This window comes from Gopherus evgoodei, chromosome 6 (assembly GCF_007399415.2).
Source record: "Gopherus evgoodei ecotype Sinaloan lineage chromosome 6, rGopEvg1_v1.p, whole genome shotgun sequence".
NCBI classification, from domain to species: Eukaryota; Metazoa; Chordata; order Testudines; family Testudinidae; genus Gopherus; species Gopherus evgoodei.
Window position 1 is genome coordinate 38944022 of NC_044327.1, and position 20468 is coordinate 38964489.

Genomic DNA, 20468 nt, shown 5'->3' on the forward strand with positions numbered 1-20468 from the left:
AGAGAGAGACATATTCTGTTTGTAAACTGAGCAAATTTCATCTGGAGTCACTGAGAGACAATGGGTTTGAGTCAAGCCAAAATTTGTATACCAGGAAGGAGAACAGCACTGAACAGAAGCTTTTAAAGGGAGGCTAAACAGCACATTTCCTAGGTACACAGGACATGGCTCCTCACAAGCCAGATCCACCCACTTTGTATTGGAAAGTTCCTTGCTAGCCATCTACCGCCAAAGACATACAGCTCAGGTTGTGCTAATGGAAAGAAGGAAGCCATTCCGTGTGGTACACCTCAATTACATTTTTACAGTCACTTTCCAGAGCAGAATCTCACTCTACATTAGCAATCAAATGAATGGAATTGCCTTAATGAACCTGAAAAAGATATTAACCAATCTTCATGTCATTAAACATTTTCTGACTTGGGGAGGGGCATATTGAATTAATGCTGTTTCACCATTTGACAAAAACACTGAAATACTGACAGAAAATGAGTCTGCTTTTCCAAAAGAATGTCTGCAGTGGATTGGAGCAAGATACCTAGTCTGCAAGAAAAGCAAAAAAGACAGAACTGTCAAATAGAAAAATATTTGAGTTGGGGTGGGAATGACTTATTGGGTGGTTGGGGAAAAATTACTGGGGAGCTGTAGAACAGAAACAATTTAATCAGAGTAACAGAAGTGCTCGTCCATTCTTTATCATTAACTCATAGTTCTGGTGGTTTATACCATTTAGGCTGGATTTCCACCGGGGGTAGTGAATATTGTGCCAGGTTTTGGACCGACGGCTGGAGCAGCAATTTCTCACCACATGGACATAGATAAAGTGGCTTTCACAGGCTCTACACAGGTATTATTCTGAATGCAAGTAACTATAAACTGGAACGCTCGGCTCTTCTGATTCTCTGTAATGATTTAGTGTCTAGTTTGCTTTATGTAATTATTTTAACTTTTTTTCTTTTTTGGCTGCTGTTTTGTTAAATAAAGTCTGTGTAATGATTTGTTAGTTACTGAAAACTTCAAACATATCTAAACAATGTTTGTACTGTAGGAAGGCCTCTTCAGACAAAGGAATCCAATGAGATACAATTAGTTCTAACTTAGCAGTACTATTTTAAGGCTTCTTTTAAAAAATATTATTCTCATATCTTTTTTGGGGGGTGAGGCTGTCTTATAAATTTGAAAATGCAACAAATGGAACTTTCTACTATTTAATTTCAACAATGACATTTTGATAGGGAAAACCACCTGAAATCTAGGCCCAACTCTTGCAAAGATTTATGCATATGTATGCACATAAGTGATCCTATTACAGTCAATTGGACTGTTCACATGTGTAAAGTCAAACTTATGCATAAGTCTTTACAGGATGGGCCTCTGCTTAAATCAGGGGTTCTCAAACTGGGGGTCATGACTCCTCAGAGGGTTGTGAAGTTATTACATGGGGGGTCATGAGCTGTCAGCCTCTACCCCAAACCCTGCTTCACCTCCAGCATGTAGTGTTAAATATAAAAAAAATGTTTTTAATTTATAGGGGGGTGGCACACAGAGGCTTGCTTTGTGAAAGTGGTCACCAGTACAAAAGTTTGAGAACCACTAGTGTAGATGATCACTAATACCATAGGCCAGGGGTTGGCAACCTTTCAGAAGTGGTGTGCCGAATCTTCATTTATTCACTCTAATTTAAGGTTTCGTGTGCCAGTAATACATTTTAACGTTTTTAGAAGGTCTCTTTCTATAAGTCTATAATATATAACTAAACTATTGTTGTAATGTAAAGTAAATAAGGTTTTTAAAATGTTTAAGAAGCTTAATTTAAAATTAAATTAAAATGCAGAGCCCCCCAAACTGGTGGTCAGGACCTGGGCAGTGTGAGTACCACTGGAAATCAGCTCAAGTGCCGCCTTCGGCATGCGTGCCATAGGTTGCCTGCCCCTGCTTAGGCCTTTACCATGACATGAATGATGGCATCAATAACTCATATATCAAAGGAAATTTTCTTTGAGAAGAAAAGTGCATTTGATAATGTTTCCATTCATTATTTAAAGAGGAGTTGCAGATAATTTCCCCACTCTTCACTTTACAAAAAAGCAAGGGTCTGAGCTAATAGTTGCCCAGTAAGGACATTATTTAATTATACTGTATGTGTTTTCTGTGGGAGGCTTAAGAACGCCAATGTTATAACAGTGTGCCACACAGAAGTGTGAGTAAGAGACTGAATATACTTCTCTATCATGGGTGTAGCATCCAAAGGTTAACACGCCTGTTATATGACAAGGGTCCATATCCACTGACTGCAATAGCTGCTTTTCCTTCCAGGAATCTCTAGGTCTGAGAAGAACGCCCACAGAGCTTCCTAATGGAGATCAGTAAGGGGTTGGGAACATAACTCTTCCCATTAGCTGCTAGTTTGCAGCAGGTGGAGCTTCTCCAGAGCTTCTTACAGCTGGCTGGTGCAGGTGGAGAGGAGGAAACCCCCAAACCCTGCAGTTATGAGAGGCCAGGCCAGGAATCAATGACAATTCCTTCCCTCACAGAGTAACTTATCAGCAAGAAAGAGCAGCTGTTCCTGGAAGCAGGAAGATCTAGGCACTATCAATCCCCCCAAATTATCCAGCTGCAACAAAAGCCAACCGGACTCTACCCACTCTATCCCTCACACTGAAACTGGCATCGCCACCCTACCTTCTCCAGTCCAATATGCAAGGGAGTCCCCTTAATAATACAACAGGTGGAGGGGAAACAGAATGGTGCCATGGGCTGTTTCTGCCCTTCCCATATTCTCTAGTCCCCTCTAGTCCTCCTTACCTCATCCTGCTGAAGAGGTAGAAGTTGGATGAGGGAAGGATGGCCTGTGCAGACAGAGCTCTCCTCTCATAGACTCATAGACTCTAGGACTGGAAGGGACCTCGAGAGGTCATCGAGTCCAGTCCCCTGCCCTCATGGCAGGACCAAATACTGTCTAGACCATCCCTAATAGACATTTATCTAACCTACTCTTAAATATCTCCAGAGATGGAGATTCCACAACTTCCCTAGGCAATCTATTCCAGTCTTTAACTACCCTGACAGTTAGGAACTTTTTCCTAATGTCCAACCTAAATCTCCCTTGCTGCAGTTTAAGCCCATTGCTTCTTGTTCTATCATTGGAGGCTAAGGTGAATAAGTTTTCTCCCTCCTCCTGATGACACCCTTTTAGATACCTGAAAACTGCTATCATGTCCCCTCTCAGTCTTCTCTTTTCCAAACTAAACAAACCCAATTCCTTCAGCCTTCCTTCATAGGTCATGTTCTCAAGACATTTAATCATTCTTGTTGCTCTTCTCTGGACCCTCTCCAATTTCTCCACATCTTTCTTGAAATGCGGTCCCCAGAACTGGACACAATACTCCAGTTGAGGCCTAACCAGCGCACAGTAAAGCGGAAGAATGACTTCTCGTGTCTTGTTTACAACACACCTGTTAATGCATCCCAGAATCACGTTTGCTTTTTTTGTAACAGTATCACACTGTTGACTCATATTAAGCTTGTGGTCCACTATGACCCCTAGATCTCTTTCTGCCATACTCCTTCCTAGACAGTCTCTTCCCATTCTGTATGTGTGAAACTGATTGTTCCTTCCTAGGTGGAGCACTTTGCATTTATCTTTATTGAACTTCATCCTGTTTACCTCAGACCATTTCTCCAATTTGTCCAGATCATTTTGAATTTTGACCCTGTCCTCCAAAGCAGTTGCAATCCCTCCCAGTTTGGTATCATCCGCAAACTTAATAAGCGTACTTTCTATGCCAACATCTAAATCGTTGATGAAGATATTGAACAGAACCGGTCCCAAAACAGACCCCTGTGGAACCCCACTTGTTATACCTTTCCAGCAGGATTGGGAGCCATTAACAACTACTCTCTGAGTACGGTTATCCAGCCAGTTATGCACCCACCTTATAGTAGCCCCATCTAAATTGTACTTTCCTAGTTTATCTATAAGAATATCATGCGAGACCGTATCAAATGCCTTACTAAAGTCTAGGTATATCACATCCACCGCTTCTCCCTTATCCACAAGGCTCGTTATCCTATCCATGGCTTCCCTCCCACATATGGTGCTTCAAAAGTCTTTCCCTCTGCCTGGAGTAGAGGAAGGGTGCTTGAATGGGAGAAAGTGGGAGATCAAAGCCCTGGTGCCCTGTGGCTGCAGCTTTTCCTGCCCCCTACCTCAGAATGCCTGTGTTACAGAGGTAGGGGTGATGTTAGTGCTCAGTGCTGCTCCAAGACAGGCACATGATTGGTGAGGGAGGTGCCGTGTCCACGTGAATAACTATTCACAGATGCATTAGTGGGAGCTGGGCTTATCTCTGCTTTGAGGATGGGGGAATTCCTGGGGGCGTGAAACTCAGGGACCCCTCCCACCATCTGATCCCCCCAAAATATTTTTTTAATGATTCTCGTATTGGACAGTTACTAACCCAACCTTCACTTTTTTGGGAAATTGAGAGCTAGGGATGGAACAACACTTTTAAGTTTATGGGTTTTGTTATGAAAATGTTTAGATGAAATTCTCTTTTGTGCTACATTTTAGGTTGGCAAACTGATCAAAGAAGCTGCTGGAAAGAGTAATCTGAAGAGGGTTACATTGGAACTTGGAGGGAAAAGTCCTAATATCATATTCGCAGATGCAGATTGTTAGTAGTTCTATTTATCTTTTTTCCTGTTATAGCTACCTTACTGTTTTGCTTCTTGGTCTTAGATAATGTATCCAAATCACTTTTGTTTTATTTCTTTTCTATGCATACCACATTTTGCATTTGTCTAGTACCCGTGTGGGATCTTTCATTCTTTTCTAGTCATGCCTCAGGACCTTTAACTTAATTTTCACATAAAAATTGGAAAAAAGGACCTTGGTCTGACATTCATGGAAGGACAGAACTTTTGTCAATGTGTCAGCCTTTAGTACTGTGTGGTAGTATCAGCTATGGGTACAAAACTAACTTCTGTTGTGGGACATGAATCCATGAGATTCTGGACCAATGGCAAGAGTGCTGCTAATTCAGGCAGATGGATATCTGAAAGCTGATCATTTCAGCTACCACAAATGAATGCTCCTTTTGGCACTGTTGACCCAGCATCATGAGAAAATGTGGAATGAAAATTCTATACCATGTACTCAAAGGTGCACTTATCTAAGTATATCGTATTTAGCTGTCTTTTGAATAGTAGTGTTGGATACATGTAAGCAGGTGATCATCTGTGCCTTAAAAGACCACATAATGGAAAGTTTTACAAATGAGGTGGCATGACAAAAGGAGACAAGGCAGCTTTTCCACATGTTCTGAGCATTCAAAACCAGTATATGTAGAGATGGTAAAGAAATGAGACTTGATTAAATATTCATTCCATTGCAGTGGACAATGCTGTGGAACTTGCGCACGTTGGTCTGTTCTACCATCAGGGTCAATGCTGCATAGCAGGCTCTAGGATTTTTGTGGAAGAACCTATTTATGAAGAATTTGTCCGTAGGAGCGTTGAGCGAGCTAAGAAAATTACCCTTGGTGATCCTCTGTCTTGTGGTGTAAATCAAGGTCCCCAGGTAGGTTATACTTATCTGACATTTTATGGTCTTGTAATGCAATGGCGAAGAAGTACTGGGATAGGGTGTACTCCCCACACTGGCCCTGAGAAGGTATATTAGGCCCAAGTAACCTATAGGCAGCACCTGGAAGGGCAGCCAGGGAGCAGGGAGTGATTAATCAGCTGTGATGCTCAACTGGATAGGAACAGGAGGGACCTGTATAAAGCCGGGTAGTTGGCAACAGAAGAAGGCTGTAGGGAAGTAGGCTGCAGTCACTCCTTGGGAGAATAGAGGTATGTTAGGACTATAGAGGATAATCCACAGTTATTCCCTGGGAGGAGTGTTGGGAGGCTGGAAACCCAAAGAGGGGGGAAGCCAGGAAGATAGAAGAAGGCTTAGAGGAAAAGCAGCAAAGAACAGGAGTGTAGACCTTGGCTGCTGTTTAGATGGGCCCTGCGCTGGAACCCGGAGTAGAGAGTGAGCCCAGTTTCCCCTACCAGCCATTGTGGATGTGGCAGAGGCCAGTGGACTGCCTGGGACAATTTCTTCTGGAAAGTCTTTGTTTCACCCTTCCACCCTGCCCCGGAAGGGGAAACACTCATAGTGACCTGACTGGAGGACTGAGTCATAAAGAGGAGGCTGTGGTTCCTGGAGTGAGTGGGCCTCTGTGACAGGCACCACACTGTAAAATATATTCTATTGTTAATTACTGTGATGGGTTGGATCACAGAAACCTCCTTGAGACTGCCAACCGATGTGCTGAGATTACCTCTAAGCCCATTTTCCTTGGCAGCTTGGGACTTCAGTGCTCTGCCTAGTTTGAGCCAGACATGCTAGCCTGCTACAAACCAAGACCCAGGTCTGAACAACGTCTTCCACAAGCTGCAGGCTTAACTGAAAACAGCTTAAGAAGTGCTCCTGTCTCCAGCACTCAGATACCCAACTCCCAATAGGGTCCAAACCCCAAACAAATCTGTTTTACCCTCTATAAAGCATATGCAGGGTAAACTCATAAATTGTTCACCCTCTATAACACTGATAGAGAGATATCCAACCCACCCCCAGGTATTAATACACACTCTGGGTTAATTAATAAGTAAAAAGTGATTTTATTAAATACAAAAAATAGGATTTAAGTTGTTCCAAATAACAACAGACAGAACTAAGTAAATTACCAAACAAAATAAAATAAAACACACAAGTCTAAACCTAATACAGTAAGAAAGTAATTACCGATGAAATCATACCCTCAAAGATGTTCCAATAAGTTTCTTCTTCAGACTAGCCTCTTTCTAGTCTGGGTCCAGCAATCAGTCACACCCCTGTGGTTACTGTCCTTTGTTCCAGTTTCTTTCAGGTATCCTTTGGGGATGGAGAGGCTCTCTCTCTCTTGATCCAGCTGAAGACAAAATGGAAGGGTCTCCCAGGGGCTTAAATAGAGATGGAGATGGATGGAGACCCCTTCCTCTCTCCTATGCAGAATCCAGCTGCAAGGTGGCATTTTGGAGTCACATGGGCAAGTCACATGTCCGTGCATGACTCAGAACTTTACAGGTGGCAGCCATTGCTTACATGCTACCTTGAAAGTCCCCAGGTAGACTTTTTATGTGGATTGGAGTCTTACAACATCTATTGTCCATTAAGTGTTTCTTGATTGGGCACTTAACTTGCAAATTCCTTTCTAAAGAAGTTGACCAAATACCTTACTAAGGCTACTGAAAATCAAGCAAGTACACAGCCAATATTCATAACTTTGAATACAAAAATGATACATGCATACAAATAGGATGAATATATTCAGTAGATCATAACCTTTGGAGAGATATGTTACTTGGCATATGTAGCATAATTCATATTCCAGTTATGTTTTATTTACATCCATAAGCATATTTCCATAAAGCATTATGGGGTGCAACATCACTTATTAGAGTCCTGGAGAGGATTACATACCAGGAGACCAGCATTTTATGCCTTACTATCTTTAACTAAAAGTTCTTGGGCAACATACTTCACCTCCTTGCCTCAGTTCCCTCTTCTATAGATTAGGGATAATACTATAATACCTACCCACCCCCTAAAGTGCTCTGAGAAAACTCAGATGAAGGCCATTGTAGAAGTTCAAATTATTATTACTTATATATACTAATCAGAGACCTCTAACAATAATATATTCAAGTACTACCACTGTATTATAAGTGAACAGCTGTGCAGAAATCAAAGTTACTGATTTTTTCCCACTCCTCCAAGACTCTTGTGCTTCCAGTTCTGCTCTCCAAAATATTGCAAATTTTAAACACATTGTATCACAATTTGTTGGTGACCCATTTTGCTCTGCAGAACCTTAACCTGTTACATAAATATCCAATTAAGCATATTTTAAAATACAACATTATGCAACTGATAAGGATTCTTTTTAGGTTATTTATAGAATAAAAGTATCTTCTTAGAGCTAGAGCTGAGCAAAGAAAATTCCCCAAAATTAATAGTTATAAAATGTTCCTCTTCCTGGCAACTGTACTGACACTTGGAATAATCAAAGACATCACAAAAGATGGATAAATACATCCAAAACCATCCTAACTGGGGAGTTTGAAAGGTGTGTCCTGTTAGTGAAGTAATAACCATATCCTGGGCTGAATAAACACCAAGGCCAAGGAATGTGGTGTTCATAACAATGAACTTCAGAGAATTAAGGTGTGTGTGTGTGTTTCTTAGTCTAGTGTGTGATTAATACTGAGCTAACATGAAGCCACCGTCATGTTATTGTTGCTGTACTGAGTTTAAAATGAAGTACTCCTGCTTGATATGAAAGAGGAAAACAAACCTACGACAATCTAAAGGACTGGTCAAACTGCCGAAAGGTACATTTCTGAAGAGGTTTAAAGGGAAGATAAAAAACCCTTTTCTTCCCACTCCCACCATATCCCTTTCTTGCCCTCATTTACATTCTTAGCTCACCAGCACCCCTTATCTTCCTCCCAGGCCAGCAGAGTTTTTATCCCCAGAATCAGTACACTATACTATTGCTTACACTGTTTTCCAAAACTGAACTGAAAAAGGGATGGACTGGATTCAGCTGAACATGGTGAACAACAGTTACATACATTCAAAACAGTAACAACGGTATTGTTTAGTAATTAGTTCAAGCCCTTCCCTTTTTTCTGTAAGTTCCTTGAACTATTTTAGACCTCTTCGCAGTCCAAAAGGCAACAGCAGTTTGTGACGCAGCTGCTTCTTTCAACTCATCAAGAGCTCCAATTGAAATAGTGACATTTTTTGTATTGGAAAGTGAGTTAAAAGTGACAGGTGGGCCAGACCCTAGAGTTGAAAGAGTAGCTGTGCATTTTGGGGGTGATGGTAGGTTAAAATTCTCACTTTTAGTTCTGCCCATTTCCCTCCTACTCCAGCTTCCTCTCTTCATCCTCTCATGCTGCTTTTATTTTTCTTGTTTCTCGTCCCCGATATCCATTAAATATAATGAGCATGGGATGTGTGTGTTTTATTCTTTACATTATTGAGGTACCAGGACCAAGACTTTGCAAAGTGTGGGGTGCTTTAAGGTTTGTAAGTCCATTTTTAGATACCCTAAGAGGCCTAACTTTGAGAAGTTCTGAGCACCCCAGCAGCTCCCATATAGGCCACTTATTTTGGTGTATGAGGGGCCCAGTTTGGAAAATCTTGGTCCCAGTGTACTCCACTGGAGATTTGTGTACAGGTGTGATGTCATTAAAAGGACCCAATCAGAATGTAGACAATCGGTGTCTCCAGCCGAACTCTAACATGTAGGATACACAGGTTCATTTTATTTTATTTTTTTTAATTGACCTGCTAGAGAAATGTTCCATCTTTAGCCCAATTCCCAGGATTGGCAAGATTGCTATCTGAGATACTGTATACAAAAGTCTTATCATTTCCAAGAGTGTTATTAAACAGCCATGTAAAGCTAAGCATGAGAGCTTTATTCTATGGGGAAGCGGAGCTTCCCAGCTTCTCAGTGAAACCTGTCTCTTACACTGGAAGGACCTGATCATGACACTTTTATTTCTATTGTGACACTTAATGTTATTTTGAGAGGTCCTGCACAGTGGTATTCATGGGAGCACACTATATCATCACATATTCATTCATACATGCACATTGACTCACACATTATCATCACTTATTTTTATTTGGGTATTACAATAGGGCCCAGAGGTCTCCATCAGATTAAGGCTCCATTGTGCTGGGTGCTGTCCAAACAAATAGTATGAAACAGAGTCTGTCCTGAACAGCTTACAATCTAGTTTACATTATAACTGAAGTACCAAAGAGTTAATTTGGAAAGTGGACACAACTGCCAGCTATTTCAATTCAATATTTTCTATTCTTCATGATGTTGCACATATCAAAGATATTTTGCCCATGAGGATAACAGTAACCTCTATTGTGTACAATAAGGCAATTGCTTAAAAGTGTAGTGGGTGGCCAAGGTGGGAAAACTGTTAGACTTCAATCCTCATAAATATCTTCCAGCTTTTCTTGTAGCTTTTGCTGAACCATTGGGTAGGTTGGAACCTTACAAAATAGACTGAAATGACCCAGGGTTCTCCAAAGCCTTTTAAAAATACTGTTTTATGGGAATGAGTGTGATAATACTAGAGCTGATTAAGCTAAAGTGTTTGGCTTCCTGCTTTGTCCTTCTGTTTGCTTAGTCAACTCTCAGGTCCCCTTCTCTACTGTGTGGAAAAGGGATGAGGTGCAAAACATCCATGGTGATACCAGACCGCAAAGAATGAAAAAAGAAGAAAAACTGCTTCCCAGATAAAGCTTTCTGTGTATACTTTGTTAGCTAAAGGGTTTACTTATTACTCAACTAAGTAAGAGTTTACTTAGAAACTCTACCAGTAAGTTTTTAAAACACAACCCTGACAACTGTAAACAATGGTTTGAGCAGTTGACAAGTTTAAGAACTGGAGAAATCATGTGAGTATTACAATGAGATTTGGCTTGAAGTCAAATTCTGTAGCAAGAGTTTAATTTTCACCTTGTCTCTCTAAAGTAGTGTGTGTGTCAACTTAAGCAAGAAGATAGAACTCTTTCCGCCTCCCTCCCCAGCAAATGATATAATAATGGACAAAACTGCTCAATAAGAATGCTGATAAATGCTGGGCAAAAGTAAACATAGTGTGCCTAACTGAACTTAATCAATGGGATTTTTGCCACTAACTTCATTGGGACCAGGATTTCACCTTGAGTGTTGTGCTGTCCAGAGTAAGGACCCTATCCACACTAATGGATAGGGGTAACTGTACTCATGGGAGTAGTCTCTCATTGTCTTCATGTAGGGCTGAACCTCAAAAACACACAGAAAAAAAATCTCAGAGAAAATGGACAAGATAGGAAGGTTCTCAACCTATAAGAAACAAGTTGTGTTGTTAGTCTTATATTTTGAAACTTATACAGAGTTACTTGTCCATTCCTGTCTTTAGGGAAATTTTGAACAATAGTGTGTTTATTCTGCTGCTACAATAATAACTTTCTAACATGGTACAACTCTATTTTCTATCAACTTTGCCCTTTTGTTGGGAATGGCTTGTCTCAGTTGCATTCCCATTGTAAATACCTGCTCCTTCCACATCTCGTTCTGATGGACCTGCCAAGCTGATATATGCTTGGCGTTGCTTGCATTTGTTTTTTGAGTTTGGTGTAACAAGATAAACTGCCATTCAAGCTCAATGCCAACAGTAATGTATTCCAGCAACTTCCAGTGATAGAACAAAATGAAATAGTATGGAATTCAAATTCTGCTGTGTTTTCCCCTTCTACTAGTGTTAGTAGAAGAGTGTGACCAATCCAGCAGTTCTTGGGAAGGCTTGATCCCAAACAATCTCGCAGACGTCAGTGGCTGCTAGATCAGGCCCTGTATTAGGACTGCAGGATCAATCTCAGTGATGCCCACTTGCATGGGCCAATAGTAATACCACAGATTTCAGAGTACAGAAAGAAGTCTGCAAATAATGTATTTTATAGAGGAATCTTAATTTTTTTATGCAACTAGAATATCAGCTCATTTAGAACATTTAACCATTTGTACTGTGCTTATATTTCTAATCACTGATATACCGGTATATGTTCTGGATACATGTCTAAGAATGCTGAATTTGTTCATCATGTTAAGTACTCGGCACATATACCGGTATATGGAAAAAGCCTGTAAAGTTTTGAGATATTAAAGACAAAAAAAAAATTATAGGGCTTGCCAGCTGTTTCATTTCAACATGTAAGATTTAATGAAGCTACAGCATTGTTAAGGAGCGATTAATGAGTTGGGAAGGGATTGCTATCAGTACATGCTACTTTTATCCCTCCTGCAATATATTTTCATTTAGATTAATAAGCAGCAGTTTCATAAAATCCTTGACCTAATTGAGAGTGGGAAAAAAGAAGGAGCCAAACTGGAATGTGGAGGAGGTCCATGGGGAGACAAAGGTTACTTCATCCAGCCCACGGTTTTCTCTAATGTTACAGATGATATGCGCATCGCCAAAGAAGAGGTAAATAAATTCATGACAGTCTGTACTTTCACATTCAGTTCTCTGCTTAAATGTCTGTACAAAATATCCATTTAAAAGGTCAATTTGGTAGATAAAATTTTTCACAATAAATCTTTTCATTCTAGGTTGGTTCAGTTTAGAATCTTTCTCTTAGTTACTTATGTTAACTTAGTCAACTCAATGAAATGTGCTGGAAAAGGAGAATAATCTGCCTGGCTAAAAAAGGTTCCAGTTAGAGTCTATATGAGACAACAGGTACAGTGGTCGGAATTGTTAGTTGCATCACCCTATACTGCCAGAGCTAGGGTAACACATAACAGAGAAAACAAATCTTTCAGGGACAGCTTGTGAACACCTTGAGGAGCAGCTATTTGCTGCAGTAATCCCACTGACTTCCGTGGAACTATTCTGTTAAGTAGCTGCTCCTCCATGGGTTCAAAAACTGGCTGTCAACAGATTAACTTAAAGGGAATAAAAAAGCCCTGGTGCCTCTAGAATGAATCCTGAGGGGCCAGGAGCAACAAGAGAGTGGTTTAAAAATCACCTCTCAGTCAAATAGATTTGAAAGCTGTTTTGGTAACTTTGTTTGTTTGTTTTGTCTAGAAGTCAGGTGGGAAGTTTCACAAAAATATACTTCCTCACCAGTTTTACTGGTTTCCGTTAGGGCATCACTCCCGCAAGAATAGCCTCTCTGTTATCTGCACTGATCTAGACGAAACCAGGATGGGCAGAGACAATTTTAAAATGTTGAAGTTTAATTTACAATTTTGAACCTCAGAGGTTGACTTTCAATTTTAATTTGGGGGGGGGGATGTTCAGGTGGCTGCTTCTTTTATCCAAACCAATTCATATAGCCTTAGTTGCAAAATTAGGACTAGATGCTGCTTCTAGTAAAGTTATGCACAAATCTCCCATTAATTTCAGTGGGAGCAAGACTGAGCCTATGTGGTACTATTCTCCTATCCCTAGTTACAGAAGTACTGAATGGTGCAGCACTGCAATTTCTGGCTGAGAACACAGAGCTAAATGAATTGCCCAATAACAGAAGAAGAGCTGAGTCTAATGAAATATTTTCCAGTGTAATAGGTAACACCCAGAAGGAGAATATAATTAATTATTTTACTTGGCTTGCCTGTTTAGTTGCACAGGCACTTGCGGAGATAAAACTCTAATACAAGGTTTATGAGAGGAAAAGTTGAATGTCTTTTTCAATTTAAAAAATGGAGTTGACAAAAAAATAAGTAATTTAAGAAATCACTGGAACGCTGAACAGATCTGGTAACATCTTGTAACTTCATGTTAGGTATTAAATGATCTTCTGTTTCTCTTTAATTATTTTCTTGTTTACAGTCATCTTACTTTAATTAATTGTAGACTCCATATTATTCTAACTTCACTTACACTTAGGATAGTACTGAACATTTAGTTATCATGCCCTAAAGTCTATTTTCTTGATTTGATTAATAACATAGGAATAAGACTCATCTGACAGAAATAAATACTTTTGAAATAAATTATGTCAAACAGTAAACCATGCTGATGTTTCCACAGATTTTAACCACTGTTATTTATTTTTGGATCTGAAATAGATTTTTGGACCAGTGCAGCAAATCATGAAGTTTAAAACTGTAGATGAAGTTATCAAGAGGGCAAACAATACTCATTATGGGTTAGCAGCAGCAGTTTTTACCAAAGACCTTGATAAAGCATTGACATTTGCAACTGCTCTTCAGGCTGGAACAGTATGGTATGTAACAATGATTTAATTATCCCTCATTGATAATATTTATAAGTAGCCTATGCTGAAATAGGAGGCCATTTCAACAACACTTTATTGAGTGACTTACTATATGTTTTTCTTCTAAATCTTTCTGATCTCTAGGGAGGCAGATTCCATCCCCTTGCCCTCCAGTACTTCATTTGCTATTATGTAGTATTTCTCATGAATCTGCCAGTTAGAAAGTCCAGGTGACTAGATGAACTCTCCATACACAATAGTGTGATAGCACAATATAAACTCAGTTCATAAAACTCAGTTTCCCACATTACCTTAAAAAGCCCATTCACGTAAAATGCTTCAGACATCAACCTTGGTGGAGTGGCACCCTGGGGATGAGCTGAATGGAGAGAGAGACTCAAATAATGCAGTTCTCCACACTGAGAGTGGCCCTGATGCACAAGTAAAGTGGCACATGATAGTGAAAGGGGTAGACAGATTTTTCAAGGACCCAAAGCTTGGCCTTATTTTGTGTTAGATCTTAAACACCATACAATTAGCACCAGTCCCCTGTCCAATTAGATTTGTATTTTTTTTGACTAATGTATGGTTACTGGTAACCCAAACAAATGCACCTTCTTGCAAATGTAATTGTAGGGTTTTGATTCAAGAGTAAGTATTTTTCTTTAGATTATTTAAAATTGTATAAACCCTTTAGAGAGAGAACCAATGTGAAGCATCCCAGTAGTCAATAACGAAAAACATTTAAAGAGACTAATTTAAAAAAAATATTTTTTGTCTCAAATAAATGTTGTTCTCTGTTGAAATCTCTGTTTTCTTCCTAATCCTCACTTGCCAGTGTTGAAGTCAGTGGGACCTGGCAGTGAAAGAGAAGGGAATTAAACGAAGTAGAAATGAAGAATCTCTCAGCTGAAAATCCTGGAGAACTGAGTCAACTAATCAATTGAACCAGTAGAAGGCTGCCTCTGCCCACACTATTAATTCTGCTAGTTTTCAACCCTATTAACAATTTTTGCCATAGGTAATTACACTTCTACTGAGGCTTCTTGTCCTCAACAGCAAATTATATAGCTGTCATGCAGAATCTAACAGAATATCCTGAGTGAACAGTGAAATGACCCTAGATTTTGTTTCTGAGAATAAACCTGACTGTTCCTTGGGCTCTGAAAAATGGTGCCAGAACTTCACAGATTTTCAATAGGAGGGAGATTTGTTATAGTTGTCAGTTACAAATATAAAATCATCATTATCCCTTGAAGACCCTAAATTTGTAGTACAAATCCAACGTCTACTACTGTAAGTGCAAGTATTACTGTTTCACTGAACTATGAACGACATACCTGGTAAATATATTTAAGATCTTCAGCTGATAGAAATCACTATAGCTCTACTGAAATCAAAGGCACTATACTGATGTTCACAGCTGAGAATGTGGCCCATGATGTGTAAAATCTTTCTTTTTCAGGGTTAACTGCTATAGTGCAGTGTCTGCTCACTGTCCTTTTGGAGGATTTAAAATGTCAGGAAATGGACGAGAAATGTAAGTAATGCTTCAGATCTGTACACCAGGGTTTAGCTGCGTGACATTCACAGGAATTCCAAAACTCAACTTTGGGGGACCACTTTTACCATTTCTCACTAGAATGCTTTACCTAGGATCTGTAGTGTCATATAGTTCAGAGCTTTCCTGTTATTACGTATAGCATCAGGCAAATCATTTCATAAATGTCAGTAATTAAATTATTGACACTGTAGCCAGTGTCTCAAAGAATGGGCACTTGTGGTGAGCTATAAGGGCTCACATGTACATGCAATATTAGTATTTGTGGGTGCAGTTTTCCATTTTGTGTGCACACAGGAATGCTTTCATACAGTTACCTGAATGCTCATGTATAATTTGTGGATTCCACTTTGGGTGCTCAGTTTTTGAAAATTCAACCCATCCTGCATATTGTAACTAGTGAGGCACACATTTCAAAAGTTTTGGAAGTTCATTTTAGTTTAAATGAACATTTCCAGGTTTGCAGGCTTGTGGCAACATTTTTAAATTGCTTCCCAGTTCCACTTTACTCAAAAGTAGCCACAGAAATAACGTTTCACAGTCTTTCAGTCCTTCTACCTCTGTTTTTGACCCAAACCACAAAGTGGAGAGGTACATACAAATGAAAAGCAAACCAAACTCTTTTGAATCTCTGAAGTTTGGTTCATATTCCTTTTGGATCTCTTGTTGGTTTATCTGAGCCAGCTCACTCATCCCTACTTGTAATATTAGCAGATGTGATGAGTCATGTAATGAATAATATCATGAAACACCTGATATCATGTAAGCCTGTGGCATTAAATAGCATTATGCCTTCTGATTTTCAGAACATACATTGAGAGCAGCCATTTGCAAGTTTCTAAAGAACACCAATATACCACAGCATCAATGTTCCATCTGTATTAATTTGTTAATTGAAGGGTAAAGCCAAAACAATAAATATTTCCCCTTTCATTAAGTCTCATGATAGATACTGCATTCAATAACAGAATTAATTTGATAACAACATATGTACAGGTGTACTGCATGTGAGTTAATGCTCTCGTTCTGGAGATAATGAGTAGGATTTTTCAAAAGCACTCAGTATTGGTGTCAATCTGCTTCTTTTGGCAAAACTCTCATTAATTTTGAATGGAACAGCTAGGCCAAAGCTAGGTCCTTTTGAAAATCCCACCCAAAGTGGACAAATGGTGATTTAAGCTATTGCTTAAAGACTGTTTTAAATTTGGTATGTGTCAAATACCTGAGGCAGCCATTTCTGAACCACTGTCTTTAGAAACCACTCTTTTTTTCCCTTCCAGAAATCAGGAGATACATATAGTTATTAGAGAAAGATTTCACTACTGGAAATTGTACAAAAATAATGTAAACACTGGTATTCTCTATAGTAAGGGTTTTTAAGGAAGTTGAGCACCTAATTCCCATTAGTGCCTTTGAAAATCTCCTCCCTCATGTTGTGTAGGAGTTCATCATGAAAATTAATAGAGAGACATAAAAGGATAATCAGGAGGCAACATTTCCATTGGCTAGGGTGTCTAACGTAGGAATCAGAGTCATAAGTAAACCAAACGAGAGAGAGAGAGAGAGAGAGAGAATGAGAATTTATGGAGAAAAGTCATATGGAAAGGAATACAATTTTATGTTATATTTCTATACACAACATTTGGCAAAACCATTTTCAAGGAGAAGACACACAAACAAGCAAATGTGTGATAAATAACACAGAGAACAAAAAAGTGAATGTATCAGGCTATATCTAGAACTAAAGCTAAAAGAAAACTTAGTTGGTAACCATTACAGTGAAGGTTATACAATTTTGCTGTTAAAGTAAATAAATGAATGCTATGAATGGCCAAGATGCCTTGTGAAAGTAATCTCAATAAAGGATTTCTCAGTGTAGGGTCCTGATAGTTGATAAATCTCAGCTTTTCTCATATGCTTACTTAATAGTATGATTATAGGAGCCAAGATATAATTAGATTGTAGCAAGGCCTAGCTTAATATGCTGTACAAACAATCAATTAAATCTAGACAGTGTGGCATAAAATGTAAAACATCTAGAAAACTCAAAATTAAAGCATATACAGGCCATCCTGATTTCACAATGTGAAATGTAAAGGGCCACCATGATAGGTTAAGGGTCAGGCTGATTTAACTTTGTTTCCTGACTTCTGTTGGTTTATGTCAAAGCCTGAACAATATTTAAACATAATGTTATATACAATTTCTTCACTGACTAAAAGTTCCCATAATGGTTTAATTATGTGTTTCATTAACCCAAGAATAAGAATCTTAGGAAAATTCAGACAGCTGAGGAAGGCCCTGCCAGGTAACTCTGTAAGCATGTGGGTATATGTTGTGACAAGTTTCTGATTTGGGGCTCAGAAATGCAGTTTATTGATGTGCTAAATTTATTTAGTAACATTGTTTCATACCAAAGTGGAAGTCCTTTGACACATTTTTTCCTGGGAAGCAATTGCTTTTGTGTTGAAAATAGCATCCAGCAGAAGCCTAGCTATACTGAAAACTTCCAAGGAGGCCAAGAAAATGTGGCCAATTGCACTGTACTATAACAGATCCATTCTGAGACACCACTAATATGATCAGCATTGCAGCGAGTGCTATTGTTGTTTCTCGTTTATCTAGGGGAGAATATGGCATTCACGAATATATAGAAGTTAAGACTGTCACAATCAAAATTCCACAGAAGAATTCATAATGTTGCTTCAGGACGGAATTTAGCATCTTCAAAATGCTAAGCAAATCTGCAAAGGTTAATTGTGTTGTGAAAATTTTTACATCCCAAATTATTCATTAACTTGCAAACAAGGAATTTGCTTACATTAACATGATCAAGATTAATGTAGAAGCTTTACATGTAATTAACTGAGAAAGGACTATTTTTTCAGTGGGAGATATCTGTAGTGCTATGAAAATGTCTTTTTTTCCAATACGTACAGCTAGTGCAGTTTGATTTAATGTGCTATTCTAAATATTAGATGGCAAGCTGGCTTTACATTTCAGGACCTTAGCAAAAGCACTTACAAATTACTATCAAATCAATACTCTTCTCTGTCGCTTTGGAAAATCATAGATTTGTTCTGGATTCATTTCTAAGAATGCTGAATCTGTTCATCATGTTAAGTACTCCACACATGTAATCTGGATGTAAACCTTATTAAAATCTACCTTCAAATCTAATATTGTTTCTTTTACTGACCTTTCAAATGGCAATAGTTTTCACTGAGCACTGTACAGTACACTTTGGATGCTACAGAATAGGCAGTACTCTCAACTAAATGTGCTTAAGTCATTATAAGTATATTAAGTTGGCTCTAGGAAAGCTAAACTGCCTAATTCTTTGACAATGTTGCTTATAGAAGAAAACTGTAACAAATACATAGGTGTACAGAGACCAGGATAATCGGAGTCCAGCATTTAGGGTATGTCTACACTTAGAAGTGGAGGTGTAAATTGCAACATAAGGTGACATACTCAAACTAGCTCTAATTGAGCTGCCATGCTAAAGATAGAGTGTGGCAATGCAGTGGGAGGGGCTAGCTGCTCCAAATAAGGACTGCAGTCATGAACATGGTATAACCCCTAGAAAGACAGACAAGAAGTAGAAGCAGGGTTCCTTTGGGGTGGTACACCTGCATTCTCTCTCTCTGTCCTGTTTCTCTTCTCCACTTTGTGTACACACACACACACCCTCAATGTTTTTCTCCAACTGTTCTCTGTAACCTCATTTCTCCATTATTTTCCCCTCCTCTTCTTCCTGATCCCTCTTGTTGTTCTTCATCTCCTTCTCTCATCCTCTCTCGCCCCTATTTTTACTCTCACGCAATAGGGCTCCTCGTACTATGTGGTGGAGGCACCGTTTGTTGATATTATCATACAGCACCTCTGCCCACACCCTCCCACTGCAGGCTGCCTGCAGCAACATCAGCAGCCACTAGCTAAACCTAGAGTTGCACGTGAGGCACAGAGAGTGCTGCAACAGCACAGACCCACTATCAGAGATGCTTAGTGGTCCTAAACCCTGCTGAAGTCAAGACCCAGAGCAGTTGCACTGGCTCTCCCTCCCCATTGACAGCCCTACAAGTGTAGTCTGTCCATTAGCCAGGATATGGTACATTAGAAAACAGAAAATATGTACAATACAGAGGCTGTTGCACAGTACAGAATGGAAGAGGATTTTATTTATTAGGGGTGTAACTCCCCTTCTGTCTACACACAAATCATGCTAACCCAGGGCTCAGACCAGGATTCCAATGGTGTGGATGGTCTGAGCTTGAGTCAAGCCAAGACCGTGGGTTTGAGCCCTATTGCTTTGCACTGTAGACTCAGCGCTACTGGACTCTTGCTCTGAGAGTCTGCCAAAAGTATCCCACAGGTCAATTTTCTTTGTCCTTTACACAGTCAAGTTTGGTGGACTGTCAAGTTTTCCCACACTGCACCATAAACAAAGGGCTAGAGCAGCCATATTTTGGGAAGGCACTAGGACATCTGAGAAATGGGTGGTTGGACTCAGGCCTGCATAATGCAATGTAGATTCTGGAGCCCAGGTTGGGACCCAGGGTTCACCAGTTCCTAACCTGGGGTTACAGATGAGTGTAGACACTGAAGCCCTGCGTTATAGAACCCAGAGTCTGCTAACTTGACTTGGGCTTACGTTACAGGTTAGACATAGCTTGTGATACATTTGTCAGTGCAACCAAAACCCAGACTGGAACTTCACATCTGGCCCCTTCACCAGATACTAACAAACTCCCCTGGACTATGAGGAAGAAAAGATCAGGATCCTGTCTTGGTGACCAGACCTATCTCTACACAGGATTCTATATTATCCTTTTCTGGAAGATGATACCCCCAAATCAACTCACTCATGCTCCGGAACAGTCTCATCACCACCCACATTTGGAGAATAAGCAGGATCCATATTCCAGCTCCCATCAGCAGAAGACTAAGGGGCTGTAGAAGAAATTGAGCAGAGAGAAAAGTAGAGAGGGAATCAACAGTAATAGAAATGCAAGGTGATAGTGGTGGAGGGAGATTGTACAGGGGGGGAAAAAGCAAGAGAGAAAACAGTGA

General features: G+C 39.6%; 1 protein-coding gene across 3 annotated transcripts in view; it reads left to right on the forward strand.

The window, feature by feature from the left end:
* ALDH1A1 (aldehyde dehydrogenase 1 family member A1) overlaps positions 1-18575 on the forward strand; it is an 88490-nt gene extending 69915 nt beyond the window's left edge. For all 3 annotated transcript variants that reach the window (XM_030565836.1, XM_030565837.1, XM_030565835.1), the window contains 7 exons: positions 734-847; positions 4574-4676; positions 5397-5581; positions 11932-12096; positions 13686-13843; positions 15300-15374; positions 18021-18575. In XM_030565836.1, coding sequence (XP_030421696.1) covers positions 734-847; positions 4574-4676; positions 5397-5581; positions 11932-12096; positions 13686-13843; positions 15300-15374; positions 18021-18093 — 873 coding nt within the window. In that variant the 3' untranslated portion in view covers positions 18094-18575. The remainder of the gene's footprint in view (positions 1-733; positions 848-4573; positions 4677-5396; positions 5582-11931; positions 12097-13685; positions 13844-15299; positions 15375-18020) is intronic.
* Positions 18576-20468: the final 1893 nt, after the last annotated feature.